Source organism: Felis catus, chromosome B1 (genome assembly GCF_018350175.1).
Source record: "Felis catus isolate Fca126 chromosome B1, F.catus_Fca126_mat1.0, whole genome shotgun sequence".
Classification (NCBI taxonomy): domain Eukaryota; kingdom Metazoa; phylum Chordata; class Mammalia; order Carnivora; family Felidae; genus Felis; species Felis catus.
Genome location: NC_058371.1, coordinates 120,004,767 through 120,030,520, shown reverse-complemented (window position 1 = coordinate 120,030,520; position 25,754 = coordinate 120,004,767). Strand labels below are relative to the sequence as shown.

Genomic DNA, 25,754 nt, shown 5'->3' with positions numbered 1-25,754 from the left:
AATATGGTATTTTTGTTCTGTTTTATATTTAAGAGGTTGGTGTGTCTTTTCAAATTAAAATTATCCCACAAGTAAGAGTGAGGCATTAATACTAATGAGAATATTAGTTTATATTCATTGTAAGATGAGAAATAGAAAGGAAGAGATGCTACATTGTTAAAACCACCGATGAAAAATCACACAAAAATCTGTTCTACTTTGTGAGAATTACTTTTAGGAGTAGATTGTGTTCGACTTTTTCTTATGGAGTTCCAGGTATGATAAAAACATATTAATCCTATTACCTCTCATCCTTACAGATACTCATTTCAAGGAACTTCCAACCCTTCTCCACTGTGCAGCAAAATTTGGTTTAAAGAACTTAGCTATCCATTTGCTTCAATGTTCAGGAGCAACCTGGGCATCTAAGGTGAAAAATTTGGAGGGTTCTGATCCAGCACATATCGCCGAAAGGCATGGTCACAAAGAACTCAAGAAAATCTTTGAAGACTTCTCAGTAAGTTTTTTTTTTTTCCATTTTATCTCTAGGATGCTTTTTATAAAATAAGTGTGTTTGCACGCGTGTGTGTGTGTGTGTGTGTGTGCGTGCGCCTGTATGCACATTGCTCTTTCGGGAATGATGCTGCTTCTCAGCTAGTTTGTAGTGTCTTTTGGTCCTGAAAAAGCATTTCGCAAGATAGGTCAGCTTGTTTTAGCATCGCCATAAACCAGCTCTGACTCCACCCTCCCTCCCCTAAAAAGCTTTTAAAAAGCTTGTCTTTCTGGTTTCTATACAGCCTGTTCCATATTGGAGGGGAGATGGTGAGAAGGAAATGAAACCCTATTACATTTATTCTTTCATTCAGGAGTCTAAGTAAGACACTGTTAGGCATATGAAATTAGATGAATAATTGATAGGTTAAAAGAATACATTTTTAAAATCATTCAAAAAGTCTATTTAATAAAAAGTTAATTCATGTTACTTAAATGTGTTTCTCACATGGGCTTCCTTTTCTCACGCTGTTAAGTCCCTCATCCTAATTATGTAGGTTAAAGCCTCAAATTTCAGAAGCATATTAGTCTAGATTTTAGCAAGAATACAACCAAGGGACGATTTTGAAGGAGGGGATACTACCTTAATACATAGAACACATTTTGTGTTTTCATGATCAGCTTTAGAAGAGCAATTATTTTCTCTTGTAACAAGAGAAATGTTATGTACATTTTGCTTGGGAAAGTGAATTATGCTTCTGATGGCTCTTTGGAAAACATAAGACAATAATTGTCTGGCGAATATGTCAAAATTTGTCTTTTGACTCTCATAAAATAAATAATTTTATTGCCAGTGAACAGTTAATAAATAACATTGAAATACAATGAGTAGCTTCTGGTCATTTTACCATTCATTCGATTATTAGGTTAAGTCAATGTAATACTGGACTTCCATAAACTAATCATATTTGTGGATTCCAGAGTGTCAAATGACAACCAATCTAACTTTTTCCCCACTTTTAAGAAATAGCAAAGTAGTTACCAGAATAGCATGGATATCATTCACAATGAATTACAATAGGATATCTTTTGTTTTTATTTAAAATAAATACAGAAACAAAAATAAATAAATACATAAATAAGGGTTTGTAACAAAATTTTTAAAAGTGCTTATTATTCTATGTCCTTCAAATCGTGAATAAGAATTATTTTTATTCCTGAAAAGATTTTAGATAGTGATTCTCACATATCTGATGAGTGCATTCACTTTAGTAATTATCCACTCTATATAGCCATTGACCAATGGTATGGTATCTGTCTCAGGTAAGCTAATGAATCAATTCAGCTTTGCGTCATTGCCTACAGTACTGTTGTGCAGCACATCTTGGTTGCCTGTTATCAATTCTCTACAACCTTATTCTCAAATTTTTAACCACTGGTGGACTTAAGTTAAAATTTCCCTGTGGAAGGGGTGCCTGGGTGGCTTAGTCAGTTAAGCATCCCACTCTTGATTTCAGCTCAGGTCGTGATCTCACAGTCATGAGATTGAGTCCCACATAAGGCTCTGTGCTGGGCGTGAAGCCTGCTTAAGATACTCTCCCTCTCTACCCCTCCCCTGCTCATGCTCATGCATGCACTCACTCTCTCTCTCTCTCTCTCTCTAAAAAAGAAGAAAAGAAAAGAAAAGAAAAGAAAAGAAAAGAAAAGAAAAGAAAAGAAAAGAAAAGGAAAGGAAAAAAGAAAGCCTGTGAAAGTCTTTAGCATCCAGGGTTACTTTCTAACATAAGCTCTGATTTTTTTTTTTTCAAAGAGTAAGGCTTCCACTTCTCATTCTCCAGTGAAAACTCACCTTTTAACAGATGCAGCCTCATGCAAACTGCATGTGCCCCATAAATAACATGATACTAGATAATAATGGCAGTAGATAGGAATGTTAAGTTCAAAGGTAGGATGTGATGGATATGGGAAATAATTTTCTTTTTCTCTCACATCCCATGGACATTTGATCTCTGCTCTTGCAATAATAGCACTGATTCAAGTTGATGGCATTATGGTTTTATTATCCATAATAGGACTGAAAACATGAAAGAAGTATAGGTGTTAATTAGATAACATTCTCAAAACATGAGAGGTACTCATTTGTAATGAAGAGATTCTGTTCATAGATTAGTATGGATAACATAGCTAATAATCACTGCCTGTAGGTGACTCTTCACTCTTTTATAATGGCTGCATTCTAATTTTGCAGTTATACTTGATAATTATGCTATGAAACTTATTAAATGATGCTATATATTTTGTTTCTTCGTGAGCTATTACATTTTGTCAGAATGTCCATAGTGGACATTGCCATTATAAACAGGTTAGATCAGTTACTTTGTGAGTGTTCTGATGTCAGTAAGGAAGTGACTATAACTGTTGCAAGGGACAGCAGTTTTATGGTTATGGATAATTAGGTACAATAATTTTTCAAGCTACCGAAGACCTTTTTGCAAATGTGTGGTAAAGAAAATGGGAATATATCTGTTAGGTTGTGACACACGTGAAAAAGTGTGTTTCCTGTTGATTTACTTTTCTGACTATTCTTCTAATCATCAATTTTATTTAAAATAAATCCAAATATTTTATCTCCTTAATGAAAGCCAGAGAAACACATGTTGAAATTTTATATTCAAAATATGGTAACTAAGTCTTTCAAGAGTATGTCTAAACCTGATAGAGAAAAAAATATACAATCTCATTAGGCTGCTACAGTACTTTATTGTTTCATTAATAATATTTACATAGCTTTAATGTTATAATCACACTGATAAATCTAGATTGTCGCATACATGTTCAAACTTTCCTTTAAAAGAAACCACTTTCCATTAACTATTGTTTCAGAATGGTTGAAAGAAGTTGATATTCTTTCAGGTTTGAGGTTTACAATCCAATGAACCATACTTCTGTGCAGAAGAAATACATATTTTTAATTTCAAACATATTTTGCCCCCAACTAACTGACTGATATGTTCAATTCTTCCTCATCGCCCATCAGTGAAACACTGTTAATTTTAGGATTTCAGAGAGAATTACAACATGATATGTTTGAATAAAATGGGTAGAAGGAAAAAGCCAATTGTGATTTTTTAAAACACAGGGAAGAAAAAGAACCATTGGCAAGCATTCACAAACAAAATGCCCTCCATATCTTAATGTAAACTATTTGAAGAATAAGAGAAAAGAAAAAAAAGGAGAAGAAGGCTCAAATAACATCTCTTAATTTCTTCATGACATTTTTCCTTTGAGAAGTTAATAATTTATACACAATCTATAAGTGGAATTTATTGTGAACAGATAGCTTTCATGTTTTGAGAATGTTATCTAATTAATACCTATACTTTTTTTTCATGTTTTCAGTACTATTATAGATAAAAATACTATATATTTCTAAAATCCATAAGGTCTTTCAAATAAACTACTCTATTTTCAGTTTCTGACAACGTCTCCTCAGAAAATTACTATGAAAGGTGGATGGACCAAGAGGATAAGGGTTGGTGCTTAAATCTACAATTGAGTGAGCCACGATTTACTTAACAAAGTTCTAGAGGAGATCCCAGATTATTTCAAATAAGAAATAGCAATATTGACAATTAATTCAGTCCTCTGAAATGTTATCTTTTAAATAAAAAATACCTGAAAAATTGAAAATAAGCTGAAACTTTGGCCACAGATAAAGACATAGTCTCTGATTCAATATAAAGTATGCAGCAAAAATTAGAATTTCTTTGAAGCACGTACTTCCTTATATTATCTTGAATATGTCACCCCACCCATCTCCATCAGTTTAAAACACTTAACAAAATGATGACATCATTATGTAAATGGACAGGGAGATATATCCTCCTCTATTGGCTGGCATGGAATTGGAGAACATATGTTTATTTCTCTTAGGAACAGCATTCAGACTGATTATCTTTTTTCTTCCACCACAGTGTTCACTTATGTAGTTTTATGTATATGTTAATAAGATCTTAATCATAAATCATTTCATTAAAATTTAAGAATTACAAAATCAGTTTTCCATGCACTTTCTCTAGCTGGCAATTTCAGACAGACTCTTCACTGGGAATCTTTCTATTGTTTTCATCTGTGATGAAATTCCTATAACATCTTGCTCTCATTGACTTAATCTAACACTGCTGTTTGCCTCTGTGGACAGTGGGCTTGTGTGTGTGTGTGTGTGTGTGTGTGTGTGTGTGTGTGTGTGAGGGGGAGGGGGCTGTTGCCCTCTAGTGTCTGGCTGACCAACAATGACCCTGAACTTTTTCAAATGGTCCAGGGTTTGGAATGAAGGTACAGAAAGGTAGGTGTTAAACCACTTTGAGAATCCCTGTATTAAGCAATGATGGACTGACTGCTGTGGAGAACCTATCACTCAGAAGTTAGACTTTATGTTTAGGCCAGTGAACATCACTCTTCTTGACTATCTCCCTCAGTCTTAGTATTGCTCACTTGGTGCTTTATATACTATTTGTTCTCTGGTAGAGTGTTCATTTAATTTAGTATATATTAGTGTATACTTATTCTGTCTAAGTAGCTGCACACCCTGCTTTGCCAATGTAGTTCTTCTTTCTTACAAGTCTAGAAGCTGATAATGGGTAATGGGCTCCCTTCCTCTCCCACTGTTATGGGCACTGGAGGTGCTCAGCATCTATTTACTCAATGATGGGGCAGAAGGTAAGTGTCAACTTTAAGGGCTTGTTTGATCTCACTTCACCAATAATATCCTTAACTAGGTCCCATGATGTAAATAAAATAATTGGTCAGATTCTCTCTCCATTCAGGATTTTTTTAAAGTTTAGTTTTAGAGAATTCTAAATTATCCCAACTGCTATCTTCAGTATATATTTTTAATAGGCCAGCCTACAGTACATTTTAGAATTCTGCCCTTTGTTCAGTATTGATGTTCTGTTAGAACTAAAGAACCTGGAACAAGTCACATAACTGCACTCAACTGCATGCATTACAAATTCATTTCTCTGTTATGCTTTTGGAGCTACTTAGCAACCTCTTTCTAAAATCCCATTAAATGCACCATAGTGGCTATTACAGTGTTTTACCCTTCTGCAAGTCCACAAACCCAGTTTTAATACCCTAACTCTGCAGCTCCAAACATCCTGTTAAACTCCCTGAACTCCCCTCACTTGTTTGCCAAATTTTCCATTTTTCTCTACGCTTTGGGCCTCAGGATTCAGCCAGCTCTGGATTTGAATTCTAACTTCATCAAATACCAAGTTTGCATCCTTGGACAATCTCTTTGCTTTCTCTCAGCTTCAGTTTCTTTATCTGCAAACGGAAAATTCCTTACAGGGTGTTTTTAGGACTTAATGAAATAAATGTGAAAGTATTAAATATATAGTAGATCCACAATAAATGATATTTTATTCACCCATTTCCTTCGATTTATTGTTGTTTATATCAACTTTAGTTCTCCGCATCAATCATACCCTCTCTTTCTTTTGCATCTTTAATCTCTCCCATTATATTGACTCTTCCCTGAACAAACATGTTCAAATATAGATATGCACACATGTGTGCGTGCACACACAGGTACACACTCCCAAAAGCTCTGCTTTCTCTTCAGTCTGTTTTTCAGTATCAGAGTTAACTGAAATAAATGTCTCTTAACTTCACTCTGAAGCTCTTTTGTCAAATGCCGTGAATAATCTATCATGGATCTGATCCATTGGATTCCTCGTACGTGTCCTTTGGCTCAGGCCTTCGCATGGGTTTCCATGACCATGCCATCTTTCTAAATGTCCACTGACTCCTTCTGAGTTTCTTCTCTTACCCCAACAGCTAAAGTTCTTCCTACACAAGCTTTTCCTGTGTCTAATAACTCAGTCGTTGTCTTTAACCTGGGTCTTTCTCCTGACTTAAGACTCCAGTTCAATTTTGCAAGCATCGTTATCTTTGATGTATTTGCTTCAGACACTGGCAGTCTCCAGAATCCTAACAAAGGTCACACCCATACTTATGGTGGCTAATAGAGAAGAATCGCCAAGACTCATATTTTCCCAATGAAATTTCAATTCGTTTGCTTTTGTAGAATTTCATCCTGAAAGCATAATGTCATTGTGTTTATTTCATGAGGTCTACTCTCTAAAGCTATGGTGTCAATACTGATTGCTCTAATTAACATGTGTGATGAAGTTTACACTCACTGAAATTGCATTTCCTTTTGACCAGCAGGCATGTAAGTGACATCTTTAGACTAGTCTCTTCTATACAAGCTAATTGGTTTTAAAGAAGCCAGAGAAAAACAAAAGGACTCAAGTTTAGAAGGTTTCTGAGAAATTAGAAGATAAATGATTATAAACACACAGGGTCGCAAGGGACTTTAAAGACCATTTAGCCACCATGAGTAGGCTTTGAATTTCAGTCATTCTTGATGCTTGATGATAAAAAAGGTGTTTGATGTAATTCAATGTAGGCAGAATATATACTTCTCTACTGGTGTTGTGGTGTGGCTTCTTTCTACATCATATAAAGCCTTCTCCAAGGTCAGATTACATATGAGAAAAGTGCATAACTACATGTATTTTTTAAAAAGAATATTCATCAAATATCATAGCTCTGAGCCAAGCAATATGATTTCTTCATTTCTCCTTATGTAGCAACACCTTCCTTGTGATATGTGTGGATGTGAGAAATTAAAGATTATGTCTGACTTATTTTGCCTCCAAAAATATAACGTACAAGGAAAATAGATGGTACCAGTTGAAGGCTAAATCTTGGGTTTGTTTTAAATAAATTAATCAACTTTCACTTGAGCCAGGAAATCAATAGCCTCTTTGATTTTAGTTTGGCAAGTCAGTTCACTGATTGATTCAACAAATATTTATTGAGTACCTATTAGGTGTCAGGTATTGTTCTAAACACTGGGAATCCAAAACAGACCAAAACTCCTGTAATCATGAAATTTAAACTTTAATGGGAAAAAAGACAGACCATAAACAAATAAATAATTAGAACATATAACGTGTCAGATGGACATTAGTGTTTAAGAACGAGAAGAAATAGGAAGGACCACCTTGTTTTGGGTGGTATGTGGGGGGAGTTTGGGGCAGCGATTTTGAAATGAGTAGTCGGAGAAGTCCTCGCTGAAAAGGTAGCCTTTTGGTGACCACTTGAAATCTATGAAAGTCATGCAGATATCTGGAGGGGAAATGTTCCAATAAGAGAAAACCAGGACAGCAAATGCCAAGACCCAGAGATGCATGTGCCTGGCATGTCCATAAAAGAACAAGTTGCCAAATGTTACTGAAGCAGAGTAAACGAGATAGAGAATAGTCATCGGCTCAGAAAGGTAACAAAGGCCAGTATCTGTAGAGTGGTATAAGCAATGGTGAGGAGAATGAATTGTGGAGAATGAAAGCCATTAAGGAGTTCTGAAGAGAGGTATGGCATGTTCTGATTTAACTGTCTAGCTGCTGCTTTGACAACAGACTCTACAGGGCAAGAGCAGGAGGGATAAGCACGGATTAGAGACCATCCCAGTAATACAGAGGATACATGACAAAATGAGAGCAGTTTAGACTAGGGCAACAGTAGCAGAGACTGTCAAAAGTGGTCAGATATGAAACATTCTAGCACTTTACAGGAAAGCCAACAGGTTTACTGATTATTTGGCGACAATATAGAAAAGAAGTTGGTAGTTACTGATGTCTCCAAGGATTTTGGTAGGAGGAATGAATTGCTTGCTATGTACCGAGATGAAGATTGTGTGAAGTGCTGGGGAAGATCCGCAGTTTGGTTTTGGATGTGTTAAAATTTAAATACCTATTAGATACTGCAAAGTTTAGAAGTTGAGGTGATAGGGGGTACCAGCAGAAAACAATGAGCACTAGCCCTTGAGGTAGAAAGAGATACCAGGAAGTCTAGTGACATTGAAGCCAAAGGGGGAAAGAAAATTTCACAGAGGGGGTAGAGTAGTCAACTGTGAAATGCTACTGACAGGTTAATTGAGGTAAGGACAGAGAATCAACCTTTGGGTTTAGCACTGTGGCCATCAAGAGCAGTTTGTGGGGTGTCTTCTGAGGGAGGGAGATGCGGTCAGAGGTATGGGAGAGGTTACAAACCCTTGACATGACTACAGAGAGTCAAGCAAGGAAAGAAAGAGTGAAACTGGGGGATCATGAGTATATAGCAGTTCTTCAGGGTGTTTTACTGTGAAGGTAAGCAGAGAAGAGGTATTGTAGCTTGTAGGTCAACAGACGTATTTGTTTTTCATTTTTGTAAAGACTGAAGAAATTACATGCTTGGAAGTTAATGGGAATGACCAAGAGAAAGAGAAAAATTAATGGTTCTGAAAAGGTGAGAAAGCACTGCCCAAATCTCTTAAACAGGACAAGAAAGATGATGATATGAATGATATGTGTGTATGTACATTTATGTATGTATATGTATCTATTTCTCCTTAAAATTAATCATAATAAAAAGTCTTTCCAAGTATTGAAAAGATGGAACAGCGATTCGCTAGGAGACAAGAGATTAAGATAAAATTTTCTAATGACACATGAGCTCCATGATACTTTGGGAATGGTTCTAGTGAATATTTTGCTCTTAGTTTGTCCCAAATATGTCTTATTAGCTGTGTGTGGAAACAAGTGTGAAGCATATTCTATATCAGACACACATTCCATGACTAGTGGTTCGGAATCTCTGGCAGAAATCTTCCAGGGGAGGAGACGCACATGCAGCCTCCAGCTGGGATGGGTGTCTTGGAGAGAAAGTGAGCTGCCAGGGGTAAAAATTAGAGTGTTTTCATCTGTCAGACATTAGTGTCCACTCACACTGACAAATCTTAAACCCAAATCCTCAATTTGAGCCTGTGGCTGAGACTTCAGCCTAAACAGGCACATTTCTCCCTTTATTAGTGTTTAATTTGCTTTTCTCAGTACTGCCGAGTCCACTTATTCAAATCTGGCTCTCGCTAAAATATCAGTAAGCCAATTAATCCATTTTCTTAATGAGAACTCTCTATTACAAGAATGGGTTACTGCATAGATTTATATTGAATCAATCGATCTTGCATTTGGTGGGGAGAATGCCAGTTATCCGAGCAATCTGGTTCATTACCGCAGTATTGGACCGCATTGCTGAACACGCCTGCAGCTTGATTACAACTGCACTATGGGAGTGGGGAAGGCTTGGAGTTGATTATTGTTATGTATTGGGTTGGGCTAGAGACTTTATCCACATTTCCCTGTTCCATGTTCTCCACTACTCTCTGAGGGACGGCTGCTTATTTTACATTTTGGGAAATGGAGGCTCATCAATTGGAGAGGAGGTGAAATTTGGAGCCAGAGTCCTCATCAGATGGCTTCCAAAAGAGATGACTAGCCATAAAAATAATAAGAACCTACTAACTTTAGGGTACCACTACATGAATTCTATAATGATTAGAATCATTCTTCTCAATTTTAGCCTGGACTATAAAAGTGGAAGAGAAAGGGGATGGGCACAAAGGGAGCCATAAGTGATCTAGATTTTAATAATAAGTACTCACTGAGTGAACCAGTTCATCACCTCCAATCTCCTTATGTGCTCTTTCCTTGGCATTCCAAAAATTATGTCCATATAATGCTTCCAAACAGAATGTCTACCTCATCATCATATTATTACCATTATAATCATTTCCCCCTATTTATTGAGCACTCATTCTGCACCTGATATAACAGGATTGTTAGAGGAGGGAAGGAGAACAGAGAAAACCCTGTACTTTTAGTTTTCTCTGAAATCTACTTTGTTGAATGTCAGAATATTGTAAGGTTCAAATTATGTATACAAAAGGCCTTTGGAATTATACTGCTTATCATTCTTTTTAAACTTCACCACGACCATATTTTTTAAAATATTTTTTTAATGTTTATTTATTTTTGAGAGAGAAAGAGTACAAGTTGGGAAGGGGCATAGAAAGAGAGGGAGACACAGAACCTGAAACAGGCTCCAGGCTCTGAGCTGTCAGTACAGAACCTGACATGGGGCTTAAACCCACGAACCATGAAATCATGACCTGACCCGAAGTCAGACGCTTAACCGACTGAGCACCCAGACACCCCCACCATGACCATATTTTAATATTTCAATCGGTTTGTGCTATTTTAACACTGAGTATTTTATTTTAAAAATTACATATATGACACATGAATAGTCCAATATGAATTTTTTTCTTTCCTGTTTTTGGATATCACTCCTGAATTTAGCAAATAATATTCATCAAATTTTCTGTTAAACAGGTTATACTGTAACATTTCCTCAAACAGGGAATTAATGTTTGTTATGTTTTATTTTAGTCTGTTTTCTACTTATTAAGTCAATAGAGGTTTTCAGTTCCAAGAAAAACTTGAGTGGCCATAATCTGAATAGTAGAGATTGGCATTTAGCAACTTTAAGCTAATGTTGGTAGGCCTTCCTGGTGCTTATATTCTAGTTGGTTTGAAGAGATAGTAAATGAATAAACAAGGTAATTTCAGAACGTGATAAGTGCCATGAACGTTTTTAATTAAAAAATAAAATTCAATTGAAATCTAGTTATAAAAAAATGGAAATTTGTCACATTATGCTTAGTATCATATATTATAAATATAGACTTCCACTTAATATTAGATTTCATGGTGTTTTCATAACATAATCAGTGTTGATATAATTAACACATTAATAAATTCAAGCCTAGAATCTATTTCCTTTATCACACTATAAATTTGATGACAGTACATCTTATTAATGTATGTGGATATGTGTTTAACGTCTGTCCCACAGAACTGTAAATTCCACAGAAGTATACACTTATTCACCACTGTATCTGCCATACGCATCATGGTGGCTATCTCAGTAGATGCTGTCTTTCACACACACACACGTATACATATATGTGTAGTATATGTATTTACAACGTGAAAAAGAATTAGTTCTATAAATGCTAAGCATGAATGCTATGTTGCATATTACTATATTTGCAATAATAAAGCCAGACAAGTCACTCCTCCATGAGCTCACATTTAAATGGAGGGATAGACAGTAAAGTGTTCTTTATTATCTGTCCTTCACATTCTGCCATAATTTTACCCCCATATGCAATCTCCAATAAGCAGTTAAGTACTTTGGAAAAAGAACATGTCAGTGTAAGAATAAAAAAAAAAAAATTAGCAAAAAGTTATACAGAATTTGCTATGTACTGATAGCTCTTGCATTGCTTTATGATAACAGCTATGTTTTATTACTCCTATTTCACAGATAAAGGAATGTAGCATAGAGTGGTTAAGCGACTGCCCAAAGTCACACAGCGAGTAAGAGGTAGAGCTGAGGCTTGAACGCAGGCAGTATAACTCTAGCTTGCATTCTTTAACACTGTACTAGACTATCTCTCAATACTTAGGGAAGGTACACTTAACCTTTTTTTTTAGTGTGTTTTCTAATAGTTTATCCCACTATAAATCTGACAGATCTTCGTAAAGTTATTGTAGTACATCACACAGGATTCAATTCAAATGGAAATCTGGGTCCAAATTCAGTTTCACCTGTGTTCTATGCAGACGGACTAAAGCACCTTCAAAAATATAGAAAAAGAAAAGACCAAATCTAGTTTTAGTAGGTCAGATTAAAAGAGCTAATGACTTTGCTGTTTTTCTGAACTACTCTATCACTGTAGTTTTATTGATTCTCAAGAGTATTGTGATGGCTACTTTTATGTCAACCTGCCTGGACAGTGGGTTTTGCCTAGATATTTGATCAAAAGTCAAGTGGGTGTGTCTGCAAGGGTGTTTTGGGGTGAGATTAACATTTGAATTGACAGACTGAGTAAAGCATATTGCTCTTTTTAATGAGTGTGGACCTCACCCAATCCGTTGATGGCCTGAACAGAACAAAAACACTGAATCCACTTTGGATTGGGACTTTGGCTTTTTCGTGCCTTTGAACTCAGACTGAAACAGAAGTTCTTTCTGGGTCTTAAGCCTGCTGGCCTTTGCACTGGAGCTACACCATCAGCTCTTTTCCAACTTGCTGACAAGTCCTGCAGATCTTGGGGCTTTCTGGCTGTAACTGTGTGAGCCAGTTCCTTATAATAATTTGTTATGTGTATATATATATATATATATATATATATATATATATATGCACTAGAGTCCCATAATGTGTGTGTAATATATATATATATATATATATATATATATATGCGTATATATATATATATATATATATATATATATATTACACACACACATACATCATGTTGGTTCTGTTTCTCTAGAAAACCCTGACTAATACAAGTATTCATTTTATTTTAAATTTCTTTCTATGATTTTTTTTTCTCAATCACTCAATGGTACAAATCAAGATGAGAAATACTTTGAGTGCTAGATTAATCCTGTCATGTTGCTGTTTGCTGTTGGGGCTGTGACCACGTGTTGAGTTCTTCTCATGAGGGGAGAGGGAGCTGGAGTATGAGAAAGGAAGCGAGAGGTAGGCAGAGCCCCAGAAGGCAGAAAGGGAGGAGCAGACAAATGGGCCACAGACAAGCAATAAAAATCCATAACAATTCAGGAATAGCTTACTAAAATTGTTCTAGGAAAATATGAGAATTGGTTAAAATGTTTCCTTAAAAGAAAATGCAGTTTGTTTAAGAGCTTTGTAGTGGTTTCTACATAACTCCTAAAAGGTGTGTGGGAAAGTGGGCAACCTATTTTGATACCTGAAGAGTCTTACTGACTGTCAGTAGATGAGTGAAGAATGGGCCTGTCCAAAATGCTAGTAGAACTGCCCTTTAAGAAATACTGGCAAAAGATTTTCAGCTAATCACACTGTAATCTCAGTAAACATGGAATCAACTTTTTTCCATATTCTCTCTGATTTCCTTTGGCAAGTGGATATGTTAAACAGAATTTAAACAGTGGCCATGTTATATATGCTTCTACATATAACGATGTGAATTTGTCTGTATAGAGGGTCTCTGACTTATAATGGTTTGACTTACAGTGATTCAACTTAATGCTTTTTCAACTTTACAATGGTGTGAATGTGATATGTATTCCGTAGAAACCATACTTCAAATTTTGAATTTGGATCTTTTCCCAGGCTAGCGATATGCAGTACAATGCTAATGTCAGGGAGCAAGAATTCCTGCCCCCTTCGGGGGTCCTTCTAGCTGGACTAAGAATCCAATTGACGTGAGACAGATTAACTGGAGAAGATCAGACTTAATAGCACACATATAGAGAATCCGCACAGACATGGAAACTCAAAAGATATTCAGGCAAAATGAGGCATATATGTCCTTCTGAACTAAGGAAGAGGGGTTAGCAGTCTGGGATTTCAGAGGAAAGGAATGCACTTCACAGGAAAATAAGAGGAGATGTTTGGCAATTAGGTGTTTGCCCTGCCATACAGATGGATCATTCAGATAAAATTTATCTCTGTTAAAAACCCTTATTCTGGGAAAGACACCCAATTTAGCTTCTTCTATATAATCAAGGGAGAAGCAAAAGTTTCTCTCCAGCCCCCAGGGTTTCAGTTGCCTTTGGTTCAAAATAATCCATATGCCAAAGTGGTACATTCTGGGGGAAATGTCCCAAACCCCTTCACCGGGCAGCGACAGGAAACTGCAGCTCCCAGTCAGCCATCTCATCATGAGGGTGAACAGCCAATCCACTTACAACTATTCTGTACCCATGCAACCATTCTGTTTTTCACTTTTAGTACAATATTCAATAAGTTGCATGAGATACTCAGTGCTTTATTATGAAGTCGGCTTCATGTTAGATGGCTTTTTCCAATTGTAGAGTAATATCAGTGTTCTGAGCATATGCGAGGTAGGCTAGGCTAATCTAGGATGTGTGGTAGGTGTATTAAATACATTTCTGACCTACGATCTTTGCAACTTGTGATGGGTTTATTGGAGCATAATCCCATTTCAAGTCAAGGAAGATCCGTATATGTGTCTTGATAAATGATAAACTGAGGCATATTAAAAATGTTCATAGTTTTTTTGAGCAACATTTGTTTGGAATCAGGAAAACTGGAAGTGGTTAGGAGCATTCCACTGACAGGAGCTGGGGGAGAGACATATAGAGGAAAGGTGGAGGCCAAGCAAGGAAGTTATTGATTGGCTATAGCCTAAAGCTTAGTTGGCTGTTTGTTATTGGTTGTCCATAGGTTTTAATTTTGCATCTTTGAAACATTTGCAGATGTAGATTTTAGTTTGCCAAAAGTAGGCCACTGTGACATTGGAGCCACCTCAGTCTAATGGCACCCTTGTGTAATTAATTTAACAGTCTGAATGTGTTCATAAAATTTCTCCCAGTTCCACTGACTATGAAGTCAGAATTTGGACTTTTCTAAGGGGACCTTTTTATGGTTTCAGATTAGTTGCTCTATTGTAATTCCATTTTCTTAAGTATTTATAAATTAAATATTTTAGTAAGTTGTAGTATGTCAGAAGGTGGAGGGCTCCCATTTTTCAAGACACAACTGTCACCACCATCATTGCCATAGAGCTCAGCTTGAACAGCTTCTGAAAATAAAACTGAAGATGAAATTATAGCTTATGTCGTAGTACGTATCATCCCCTAAGTGGCTGTGTCCTACTTTAATGAGGTGTCTTTCCTCTGTGTCAATAACATATTTTGCATTTCTGAAAGAAGAAACAAGATGAGACCACCCATTCTTCTGGGAACTATATACATGTACTAGAGGAGATAAAACATAGAGTTAAGCCTATCCCTTAAATGTAGATAAGAAGCAAAACAATAGATTTTGTGGATGGGCAAAAATGATAGCCTAAGACTAAATATAAAGCTTTGCGATAAGAGTAATCATTAAAATGTATCTGGTAAAGGTGTTTATATAGGGATGTCTGGTATTATTGTACTTCTTTTCCTGTGATTTTGAAATGGCCTGTGCTATGGAGATACCATAATATCATCTGGAGAATGTACCCTGAAAGATATTCTTCCCTCCACAATTTATGGTGTAAATCAGTTACAACAAAAACTCCGCTCCCCTTCAAATGTAAGCACGAGTTCTAGACATACAAATGTCATGAATCATTGGCAAGTGGCTGTTGCGAAATTTATCATAAATAATGGTCCATGGTGGGACGAGGGCTATAGGAAGGGAGATTATTTGGAGAAACTCATGGAAGCAAGATTAAGAATTTTATTTATGTTGGAGTAACTATAGCATATTCAATGATCAGAAGAGAATCAGGTAAGAAAAAAATAAAAGTTAAGCACGTGAGCAGCCACAAGTAGTTTCTTTTTCAGAGAAAACCAGTCATTGGAAGAAAAGCATATTACAGAGGGACAAGGTTTTACATGGTTGGTGCATCAGTATGTTTGGTCCTAATACAAAAGGCTATTGTATCTGTACCCTAATAAAAAAAAAAGTGAGTGTTTCCCAGTGTTTTCCCAACTGTTCTCACTGCTATGTTGCAGTCTCTTCACAAATATATCACCAAATTTAGACCCACATGTATTTTAAAAATAATTTAGCATATATAATGTTACAGTGATGACTGTCAAAAAGAATATTGATCTAGGTAGCACAATGTAACATGGAGACGGAAACAAATTATTGCAAAAATAAAGCAACATCAAGTACATAGCAATTGAAGGTCAAATCTTTATTGAAAGAGTGACAGCTCTGCCTTCCAAGTTTAGTGGAAAGTGTCCAGGACAGAAAACAATTCTACCCAGACCTCGTAACAGTGCTGAAAGGCTGCCAAATGGATAGTGTCGTGACTGTGGACACTTTTATAAACTCTGTGAGACCCTGCCACTCAGCAGTCAGGATTCTCCTATCATTATTGCTGGCTTGTTTACGGTGATTTGAGTCTTCTCATCCATTCCGGTTGGCTGCCAAAAAGCTGGCATCTCATAGTGTGTCTCACCACAGCCGCATAAATATTGTGAACCCCGCTTTAGGGCCTGGGTGCCATCAGCAAGCTCCCAGTGTAAATGTGAAGCCAAGAGCCAAAAGCAAAGGAGTGAGCACAGGGCATAGGATCTCTTATTGCCCAAAGAGGACTGAGCATGTGTTAGCATTTGCTGTGGTGAAGCTTCCAGACTGAATTATAAAATTGCGTCATTAGCAGTTTAAAGGGTATGTTGAGTCTTTTGAAACGGTTTTATGTTCAACAAATGAGACTGTGGCCCTACAGCTTACTTATTTAAAAATGGGTCTTTTGCTATCACTACCCAGTTATAACTAGATGAGTAGACTCAGTTGTGTATGTGATATGCTTATAGGCTGCAATAGGGAGGAATAAAGGGAGAATGATTTAGTGGCTCTTATGTTTTTTTTTTTAATAGTTGTTTTTGAGAGTGAGGGAGAGACACAGTGTGAGCAGAGGCAGGAGAGGGGCAGAGAGAGAGGGAGAGATACAGAACTCTAAGTGGGCTCCAGGCTCTGTGCTATTAGCACGGAGCCTGACATGGGGCTTGAACTCACGAACTGTGAGATCGTGACCTGAGCTGAAGTCAGACACTTAACCAATTGAGCCACCCAGGCTCCCCAGTGGCTGTTATCTTTGAAGGAAATGAAAATGTTAAGGAATGAGAGCCTCCACCACAGGCATCCCAAGTGAATTCTAGAAATCACAGCTACTCCTTTGTTTTATGTTTATGACAAGATTTTTAGATGTTGTTTCTATCAAAACAAGACAATCAAAGGTTGGTAAGCCTTCCTGATTGGTGTAGCCAATGGCCTCATGGCCATAGCTTATAAATAACTAAAATCAAACCAAACTACAACAAAACCACTAGCTGACCTCCAAACTCTTAGAACCATTCATCAATGAGTTAAAGCTTCCATATGTGGCACCATAACAGTCTCTGTTGTGCTGTACTGATATTATAATGTCATGTTCAAACAACGTTGCTAGGTAACCTTTTCCAAGTTACATACATATTCGCTAATACTCCTATTCTTCATTGTACTCTAATTTGGGGGACAGTGTTTGCCTACATTTTTCATAATCAGCACCATGGCTAATTCCCTCTTCTTCGGGGACCTGCTGAAATGTCTTCTCAATGAGGTGTCCTCTGACCTCTGCTTAAATTGCCAACCTCAAACCCCCCTTTACCTGGCATTCCAATTCACCTTTATGTTGCTCAACTTTTTTTTTTCCCACAGCACTTACCACTTTCTGAAATACTACATAGCATTATCTGCCGCCACCCTACCTGAGAAAATAAGTATTATGAGGACAGGGATCTCTCTTCTGTTCTCATTGCATTAAAAATCTTTCTAGAGTTGAAGAAAGCAGATTATCTAAATTAACATAGTAAAATTGAACACCCACGCTGCAATTCTAAAAGCAAAGCAATGAAAAACTTATAAGAAAAGTTCTTAAGGAATCAATCAGGAAAACATCTGTGTCAAAAAATTGCCTTGTGGATATAAATTAAAATATAATTTTTGCTATGGACTGTTAATTTTCTGAAAAATACATTTGGTTCATTAGTGGGGCACAGGGACTAATTAGTAGAGGAGAGAGAAATATACCATCAATACCTTAACCTAATGCCCATAACTACTTTTTTGAGAAGTTATCTATTTTAATATTTTTTAATTTATCGAGATAAAAAGGGGGAGGAAAAAGATATCTTCCCTGAATTCAACACATTTATTCAATTTATCATTAAATGCCATTGAAAATGGCATGTACATGCATAATATCATAATTTATCATAATTTATCATATTAAGGAGGCCCCTAGGGAATGTATGAAACATGGAACAAACCCTGTCACTACAGTCATATTAAAAAGTTTAATCACTAGGAAAAAAAATGTGGCAACACATGTTATCAGGAGTAATTAAGAGAATGGTAGATAGCTCTTGGGGAACCTCAGTCCATAACACCCATTTCCTGCCCTGACTAATGACACTATTCCAAAGCTGATCTGTATGACCTTTGCGTGCATAGTATGAATACATGTTCTCTGTTCATACCCCCATGTTTTTAAAAATTATACACAGTATCTTATAGATAGTCCTCAATATACTTTAAACTGTATTCAATCAAACCCATTTCTCTCTACTTCCAGGAATAGCGTAGCCTGAGTTTCTGAATCCCATGTTCCTAAAATCACAAGCGGTAAATATGAATTAGCCACTATGTCTACCTGAGATGTATCCATACCTGAAACATTATGCACGGAAATCTTAATCTCTTGCTGAACTCCCCATTCTTTTAATATTTTTAATTTATCTCATTTTTCTTGGTTTGACAAGAGTAACTTTCCTTCCCAAATGGGTTTTACAAGGGCCTCTGTCCCTACCCAAAATTCCTATACCTGCTGCCTTCTAAATTTTACAATATTCTTTTGTGGGATAAAGCATTATGATTTGGGTTCTGTGGCAAGTAAACTTTATAGCAATCTTAAAAGCTACTTCTGACTACCTATTATAAGATAGCCTAAAATGTAATATCAACTTCTTAAATTATTGAATATTAACTTCTTCATTTTTTTGTTAAATGTTGTCGTCATTGCCATTGAATATAGCAACAGACAAACTCCAGTGTCTTATGGCATAATACAGTATGTAGAACATATCACATATTCAGCATAGGCTGGCAAGGTTTGGAGAGAGGTATCTGTGCTGCACAATAACTCAGAAACTTAGGCTAATGGATAATACACCATCATTACCAGCAGCACCTAGAACATGACTTCTGAAGTCACAATCTCAGAAGAACAGAGAGATGGAGGTTTAGAGACCTGGTCTCTTAACTGCTTCTGCTAGAAGTGACTAGCATCATTTCCTCTCACAAATCATTGGCCAAAACAGTCACATGGCCCCAACCCAACGACGAGGAATTTTGAGAAATGTAGTGGAATGCATGGATTATTTTTGGTAAGACCTATCTTTGCCACACATGGTTGGCACATCAGCCATTGGCACTAACTTAGAATAGATCAAATTTCAAACCATGTAATTTTAATAAAAATGCATTTTAATGTGTCCAGATGTTCTGAAGGCATAAGAAAAGATAAAATATGATACAATAAGAAAGTAATTTTCAAAAATAGCGCTAAAGTCACAAATTGATCTCCTTTGACAAGTTAGCTTCTCTGACATTACTCATATATCCTCTAAACTTGAGTAAGAGCGAATTCAACTTTTACTTTCCTTACTGAACATTGGATGAATCCATAAACCAAGCTACATAGGGCTCATTCATCTGTTGTCAATTTGCTTCAATTTGTTTCTTTGATGATTGGCCCTAAGAGGTGTGTTCTTTCAGTTATCCTCCCCTGCACATCATTAGGAAGCATTCATGTATTTCTCTAGATAAATGAATGTAATTAGAATGATTAATGTTCTGTATATTAAATATTGCAATGGTAAGGACTTTGCGCTTTTCCAGGTAGGAAAAAAAATGATATATAAAGTTATTTTATTTAGTTTTTTTTAAAAAAATAAACTTTAGGGGCACCTGGATGTTTCAGTTGGTTAAGCATCCAACTTCAGCTCAGGTCATGATCTCACAGTTTGTGGGTTCAAGCCCCACGTCGGGCTCTGTGCTAACAGCTCAGAGCCTGGAACCTGCTTTGGATTCTGAGTCTCCCCCTCTCTCTCTGCCCCTCCCCTGCTCATGCTCTGTCTCTCTCTGTCTTAAAAGTAAATAAAACATTTAAAAAATTGTTTAAAAATAAACTTTATATTTAAGAATACTTCTAGATGTAAAGACAAGTTGTGAAGATAGTACAGAGTTCCCCTATACTCTTCCACCAGTTGTATTCTCTATTGTTAACATCCTACATTGTTATAGTATATTTGTCCCAATTAACAAACCAATATTGATATATTACCATTAACTAAAGTACATACTTTATTCAGACTTTCAGATTTCCTTCATTTTTACCTAATTTTCATTTCTGTTCCAGAATCCCATGCAGGATACCATATTTCATTTAGTTGTCACATCTCCTTAGGTTCCTCTTGGGCCATGACAGTTTCTCAAACTTTCCTTGTTTTTGATTACTTCTCTGTGCTAAAGAGTACTGTCAGGTATCTTATAGAATGTCCCTCAAGAAGGACTTATCAAGTGTTTCTCTCATTGTTAGACTGAGGTTATGGGTTTGGGAGAGGAGGCCCACAGAGGTGGAGTGCCAGTCTTCTGACATCACACCAAGTCAATAGAACAGGCTGTCAACAGGACTCACCACTGTTGTTATCCTTGACCGCCTAGCTGGACTGGTATTCCTTAGGTTTCTCCAGTGTAAAGGTGTTTCCCCACCCCCACTTCATTCTTTCCTCATTGAAAGGAAGTCACTATGGGGCACCTGGGTGGCTCAGTTGGTTAAGCAACCGACTTTGGCTCAGGTCATGATCTCGCAGTTTGTGAGTTCGAGCCCTGCATCAGTCTCTGGGCTGACAGCTCAGAGCCTGGAGTCTACTTCAGATTCTGTGTCTCCCCCTCTCTCTACCCCTCCCCTGCTCACGCTCTGTGTCTCTCTGTCTCTCATTAATAAATAAATGTGAAAGAAAAAAATTAAAAAAAAAAAAAAGAAAGTCACTATGCACAACCTCCACTTAAGGAGTGGGAATTTGTGCTTCACCTCTTATTTCAAACCCCAGTCCTGGCCAAAACCTCCCACCCCAGTCAGTCATAGTGTGGTGGCTCACCTCAGAGGTATGGCCAGGTTTCTATGCTCCACTTCCCTGAGGTCAAAATATTTACATAAAGGGGCACCTGGGGGGCTCAGTCAGTTAAGCATCTGACTTCAGCTCAGGTCATGATCGCACAGTCTGTGAGTTCGAGCCCCATGTCGGGCTCTGTGCTGACAGCTCAGAGCCTGGAGCCTGCTTCAGATTCTGTGTCTTCCTCTCTCTGCCCCTCCCCTGCTCATGCTCTCTCTCTGTCTCAAAAATCAATAAAAATATTTTTAAAAAAATATTTACATAAAGTGTACCGAATTCTGCACAGGATAATTGTCTACTCTACCTCCATTTACTTATGTTTATGCAATCATTTATTTATATCAGCATGGACTCAGATGTTTATATTTTGAGTTATAATCCAATCTTATGTTATTTTGTTGCCCAAATGTTCTAGCTTTGGCCATTAGGAGCAATTTCAGTTTGTTTCTTTGTCCTTTTGATATACCCATCATTATGGGTTTTTTTTTTAAATACTTCTTTACTTTCTGGTGCTATAGTTTGTATACTGTCTTCTATATTTCCCACCCCTGCCCTGGTATCAGCCATTTCTCAAGGAGCTCTCGTTCCTTTTGTTGGAGAATGATACTAGAAATCAAGATTTGAGAAGAGCTCATTGCTCCTTGGTTAGCATTCCTTCTAGGCCCTCTCAACTGACAAAGCAAAGAAAGATAGGAGTTTTTCATTCCATTTTGACTGGGGTCATCCTCAGGTTTACTGGGATTCCCACCAATCCTAGTCTAGAATAAAAGGCTTTTCCTTCTTACCCGAGTTACCTTGACAGTTGTGGAAATCTGCAAGAAGATAAAGAACTATCAGTTCTGAAAAGTGAATGTGAGGGTCTTGTCCTAGAGGACAATATCCTTCATTTATCAGAAGTGTAAGGTGGGACTATGTATAAAGCCAGTATTCAATGTGAGAAAACTATTGGGGTGCCTGAGTGGCTCAGTTGTTTAAGCATCTGACTCTTGATTTCAGCTCAGGTCATGATCCCGGGTGATGCGATCAAGCCCTGCATCAGGCTCCACCCTAAGCATGGAGCCTGCTTTGGATTCCAGTCTCTCTCTCTCTCTCTCTCTCTCTCTGCATCCCTCCCCTGCTTGCATGCATGTGCACATGTGTGCTCTCTCCTAAAAAAAAATGAAAAAACTAAAAAAAAAACAGCGAGAAAAGTTTGATAACCATGTATATCTATACCATATACCATATACATATATATTTCATAAAACTGATAGTTTGAAGTTTATTTTTGAATAGAAGTAGGGAGGTTTGAATTTATTCTAAATTTTTCGTTTTAACAACTGAATTAGTACTGCTGTTATTTCCCCCATATTTCTTTGGAGTTGTTTTTGCTCCTTATATTTTTGTGTTATCGCTGCTGACTCTTCTGATATCCACTCGTAGAGGGTGGCTGAGACTCCTAAGCATGAAATGGAACAGTGGAATATGATTTTTACTGTACCATGTTGAGCCTCTCCAGTAACTGTACTTCACCGAGAGTGAGAGCAATACTTATTTATATCAGGGGGTAAACCCAAGAACCAAAAGAGAAATCAGGAAGAAGGAACACTGATGTGCTAGTCAGCAGGGCTGAAACATCTGGGTGACTACCAGCCTCAGCATCTTCATTTTTCTGCTGTTACTAAGATTGGCAACCAGGGACTTATTCAGCCTTAATTGATTCTGCAGCTGCATCACCCAAAGGCATTCCATAAAATTTCTCTCACTATTAGCCAAGAGAAGGAGTAAAGAACAAGCATTACAGGCATAAGGAGTGGGATGAGCAGAGACTAGAAGTGAGAGAGAATAGGATTTATTTGAAAAACTTCAAGTACCTGTAATAACATTAAAATAAATATGTGGCATGTGACAGGAGAATTTGCAAGAAACCAACTAAGAAGGTGAGCTTGAAGTAAGTCAGATTAACCAATTAATACTTAGTCCTATGGGACAATGGAGAATATTAAAGGGGTTTGGAAAGGAGAGTGATAGGATAGTAATCAAGATTTAGAAAGAACAATCTGGCCACAGGTTGGAGAATGTGTTGTAAGGCAACATCAGACGCAAAGGGACCAATCAGAGGAATGGTGATGGGGAGCCAAATGGAGAGAGTGACACAGGGGAAGGTGGCAGGTGTTCAGGGAAGCATTGAGGTGACAGGACACCAGGCCATGCTGGCTGCATGTGTATGGAGATTGAGGGGGCAGGAGGTTTCTGGACTAAATTTCTGAGTAAGTGGTGGGGCTTTTAACTGTACAGGGAATAAAGGGGAAAGAGGAGATCCTAGAGGGAGATAGAGCCCAAAGGGAGGGTGGGTTCAGGTTGTGCCACAGTGCTTGTCCTATGATCAAATTTAGATGCCAGAAGGAGATCTGACACCTAGACCTAGCTTTCAGGAAAAAGGTCCAGACTGCAGATAGTGGTGTAGTAGAGACAGTGGGAATGGGAAAAGCAAACTTACCAGAGCACACTTTTTAAAAAGTAATAATAACTAAAGAAGACATACAATATTCCACAGCATAGTGATTAAATGCTCAAGCTCTGAAGCTGTACTACCTAGTTTTCCGGTTTTGATTGCCATTTAGTGGTTGTTATTTTTGAGAAAGTTATTTCATTTCTTTGGGCCTTACTGTCCTCTGTAAAATGAGGATAGTAGATAAGAGGATTACATAAACTAGTGTGTGTGATTTGCTTTAAATAGCGCCTGGTATTTGCAGATAACCAATAAGTGTGGGTGCGTGTGTGTGTGTGTGTGTGTGTGTGTGTGTGTGTGTGAGACCCACGTGCATATGTGCATAGTCCTTAACTTGAGACTTCTTAACATACTGGTTTTCTTTATAGTCATTGTGTAAGTCAACAAATTTTAGCAGATGGCGTATTGGTTAAAACTATCTGAGAAGCATAAAACATGGCACTTTCCAAGAAACTCACGATTTACAAGGGTTAAAACAGAGTAAAACAACAGTGGATAATGCTACATTTTCTCTATTCTCCCCTCTGTCCCTCAGCTTCATCCACGTTAGACTTCCTTGGCGCCTCCAATGCCATGACGTCCCCTGCATTCCTGCATTCCTCCTACGCACTAACATTGTACTGGGTTTTATAAGAAATATCACATAGAAATAATAAGGGAACAAATATGTTGTACTTGTACAGTACCTCCTACTTTTAGAAGCTTTTCCTCATTTGATAGCCCCTCATTCAGAGATAAGCAGAACATTATTTTGTTTCCTGCATGTAATTCTTTATTCTAACTAGGAAGCAGAAGCATTTGGAAGCCCATGTGTTATTTCTGTCTCCTCCCCTAGTTGAAGTCTGTGACTTTGGAAACTTCTCATATATGAGAAGTGACTAGATAAATACACTGAAGCCTTCAAAGAACAGACTTGAGCATCCTGGGCTTGCTGCATGGTAACATAATGCCCATTTGCAGTGGAGGCATGAGGTATCTTACGAAGACTAAGAAAGAGATATTTCCAACGGATACACCCACTGCAAATTAAAACTACTGTAATCTGATATTTGTAGGGGAAGGAAAAAATAGAAAGATGAAACAGAAAAACAGAGTGCTTGAGGGTTTAAAAACCAGGGCATTTTGAATATTTCAGGACAAGAATATGCTGGGCAAGAGTACAGCGATCTAGTCAAATTGTGACCGCTTCCCTGTTTTTGTCCTCTTTACCCCTGTTCCCATAGCTTCCCACTCTTGGTTGGTACTTTTGTATTTGGCTACCTCCCACAGTCTGCCAGACTCTGCCATCCAGGTGTAACTTGATGAACATCAGGTGTGAGGCTTATCATACCAAGTAGCACTGGTAGAAGAGGCCCCCAGCGATTTTCAGGAGAAAGCAAGATAGAGTCCAATGGCTGTTACTAGCGTTGATAAAGCAGAGATTGTAATAATATAAAGGAGATACATGCGTGTGTAAATTTCTGCACATTCTGATGAAAAACAATGGAAAAGATTTTACTGGATAAGATGCATAAATAGAATACAGCAGTGGAAGAAAGGCAGGTACGAAGAAGGGTATAGAAATGCTATTCCTATGTGGAACATTTATTTTTTAAATGTTTTGAATGTTTATTTATTTTTGAGAGAGAGAGACAGAGCGCAAGGGAGGGGCAGAGAGAGAGAAAGAGAGAAGGAGACACAGAATCTGAAGCAGGCTCCAGGCTCCAAGCTGTCAGTACAGGGCCCAATGCGGGGCTCAAACCCACAAACCATCAGGACCTGAGCTGAAGTCGGATGCTTAACTGACTGAGCCACCCAGGCATCTCCCCTAAATAGAACATTTAAATTTCATTATCTTCTCTACTACAGTTGTAATTCTGATACCTCTTACTCTGCTGGGGGGTTTTCTTTTCTGTGCTTATCACTTATGAACATACTAGACAATTTTCTTATTTATAATTGATTGTTTTGTGCCATTATCCTCCAAGGCCTAAGTATAGAAATTTTGCTATATTTTATTCACTGTTATATCCCAAGTATTTAGAATGGTGCCTGGCACAAAGGAGAGTCTCAGTATATATTTGTTGAATGAATGAATGAATGAATGAGAATAAAAAAGA

The 25,754-nt window shown here is 37.4% G+C and overlaps 1 protein-coding gene across 1 annotated transcript in view; it reads left to right on the top strand.

Moving 5' to 3' along the window:
- The window catches only part of BANK1 (B cell scaffold protein with ankyrin repeats 1), a 311,535-nt gene that overhangs the window by 151,411 nt on the left and 134,370 nt on the right, over positions 1-25,754 (top strand). Inside the window, exon 8 of the mRNA XM_045056738.1 lies at positions 300-496. Coding sequence (XP_044912673.1) covers positions 300-496 — 197 coding nt within the window. The remainder of the gene's footprint in view (positions 1-299; positions 497-25,754) is intronic.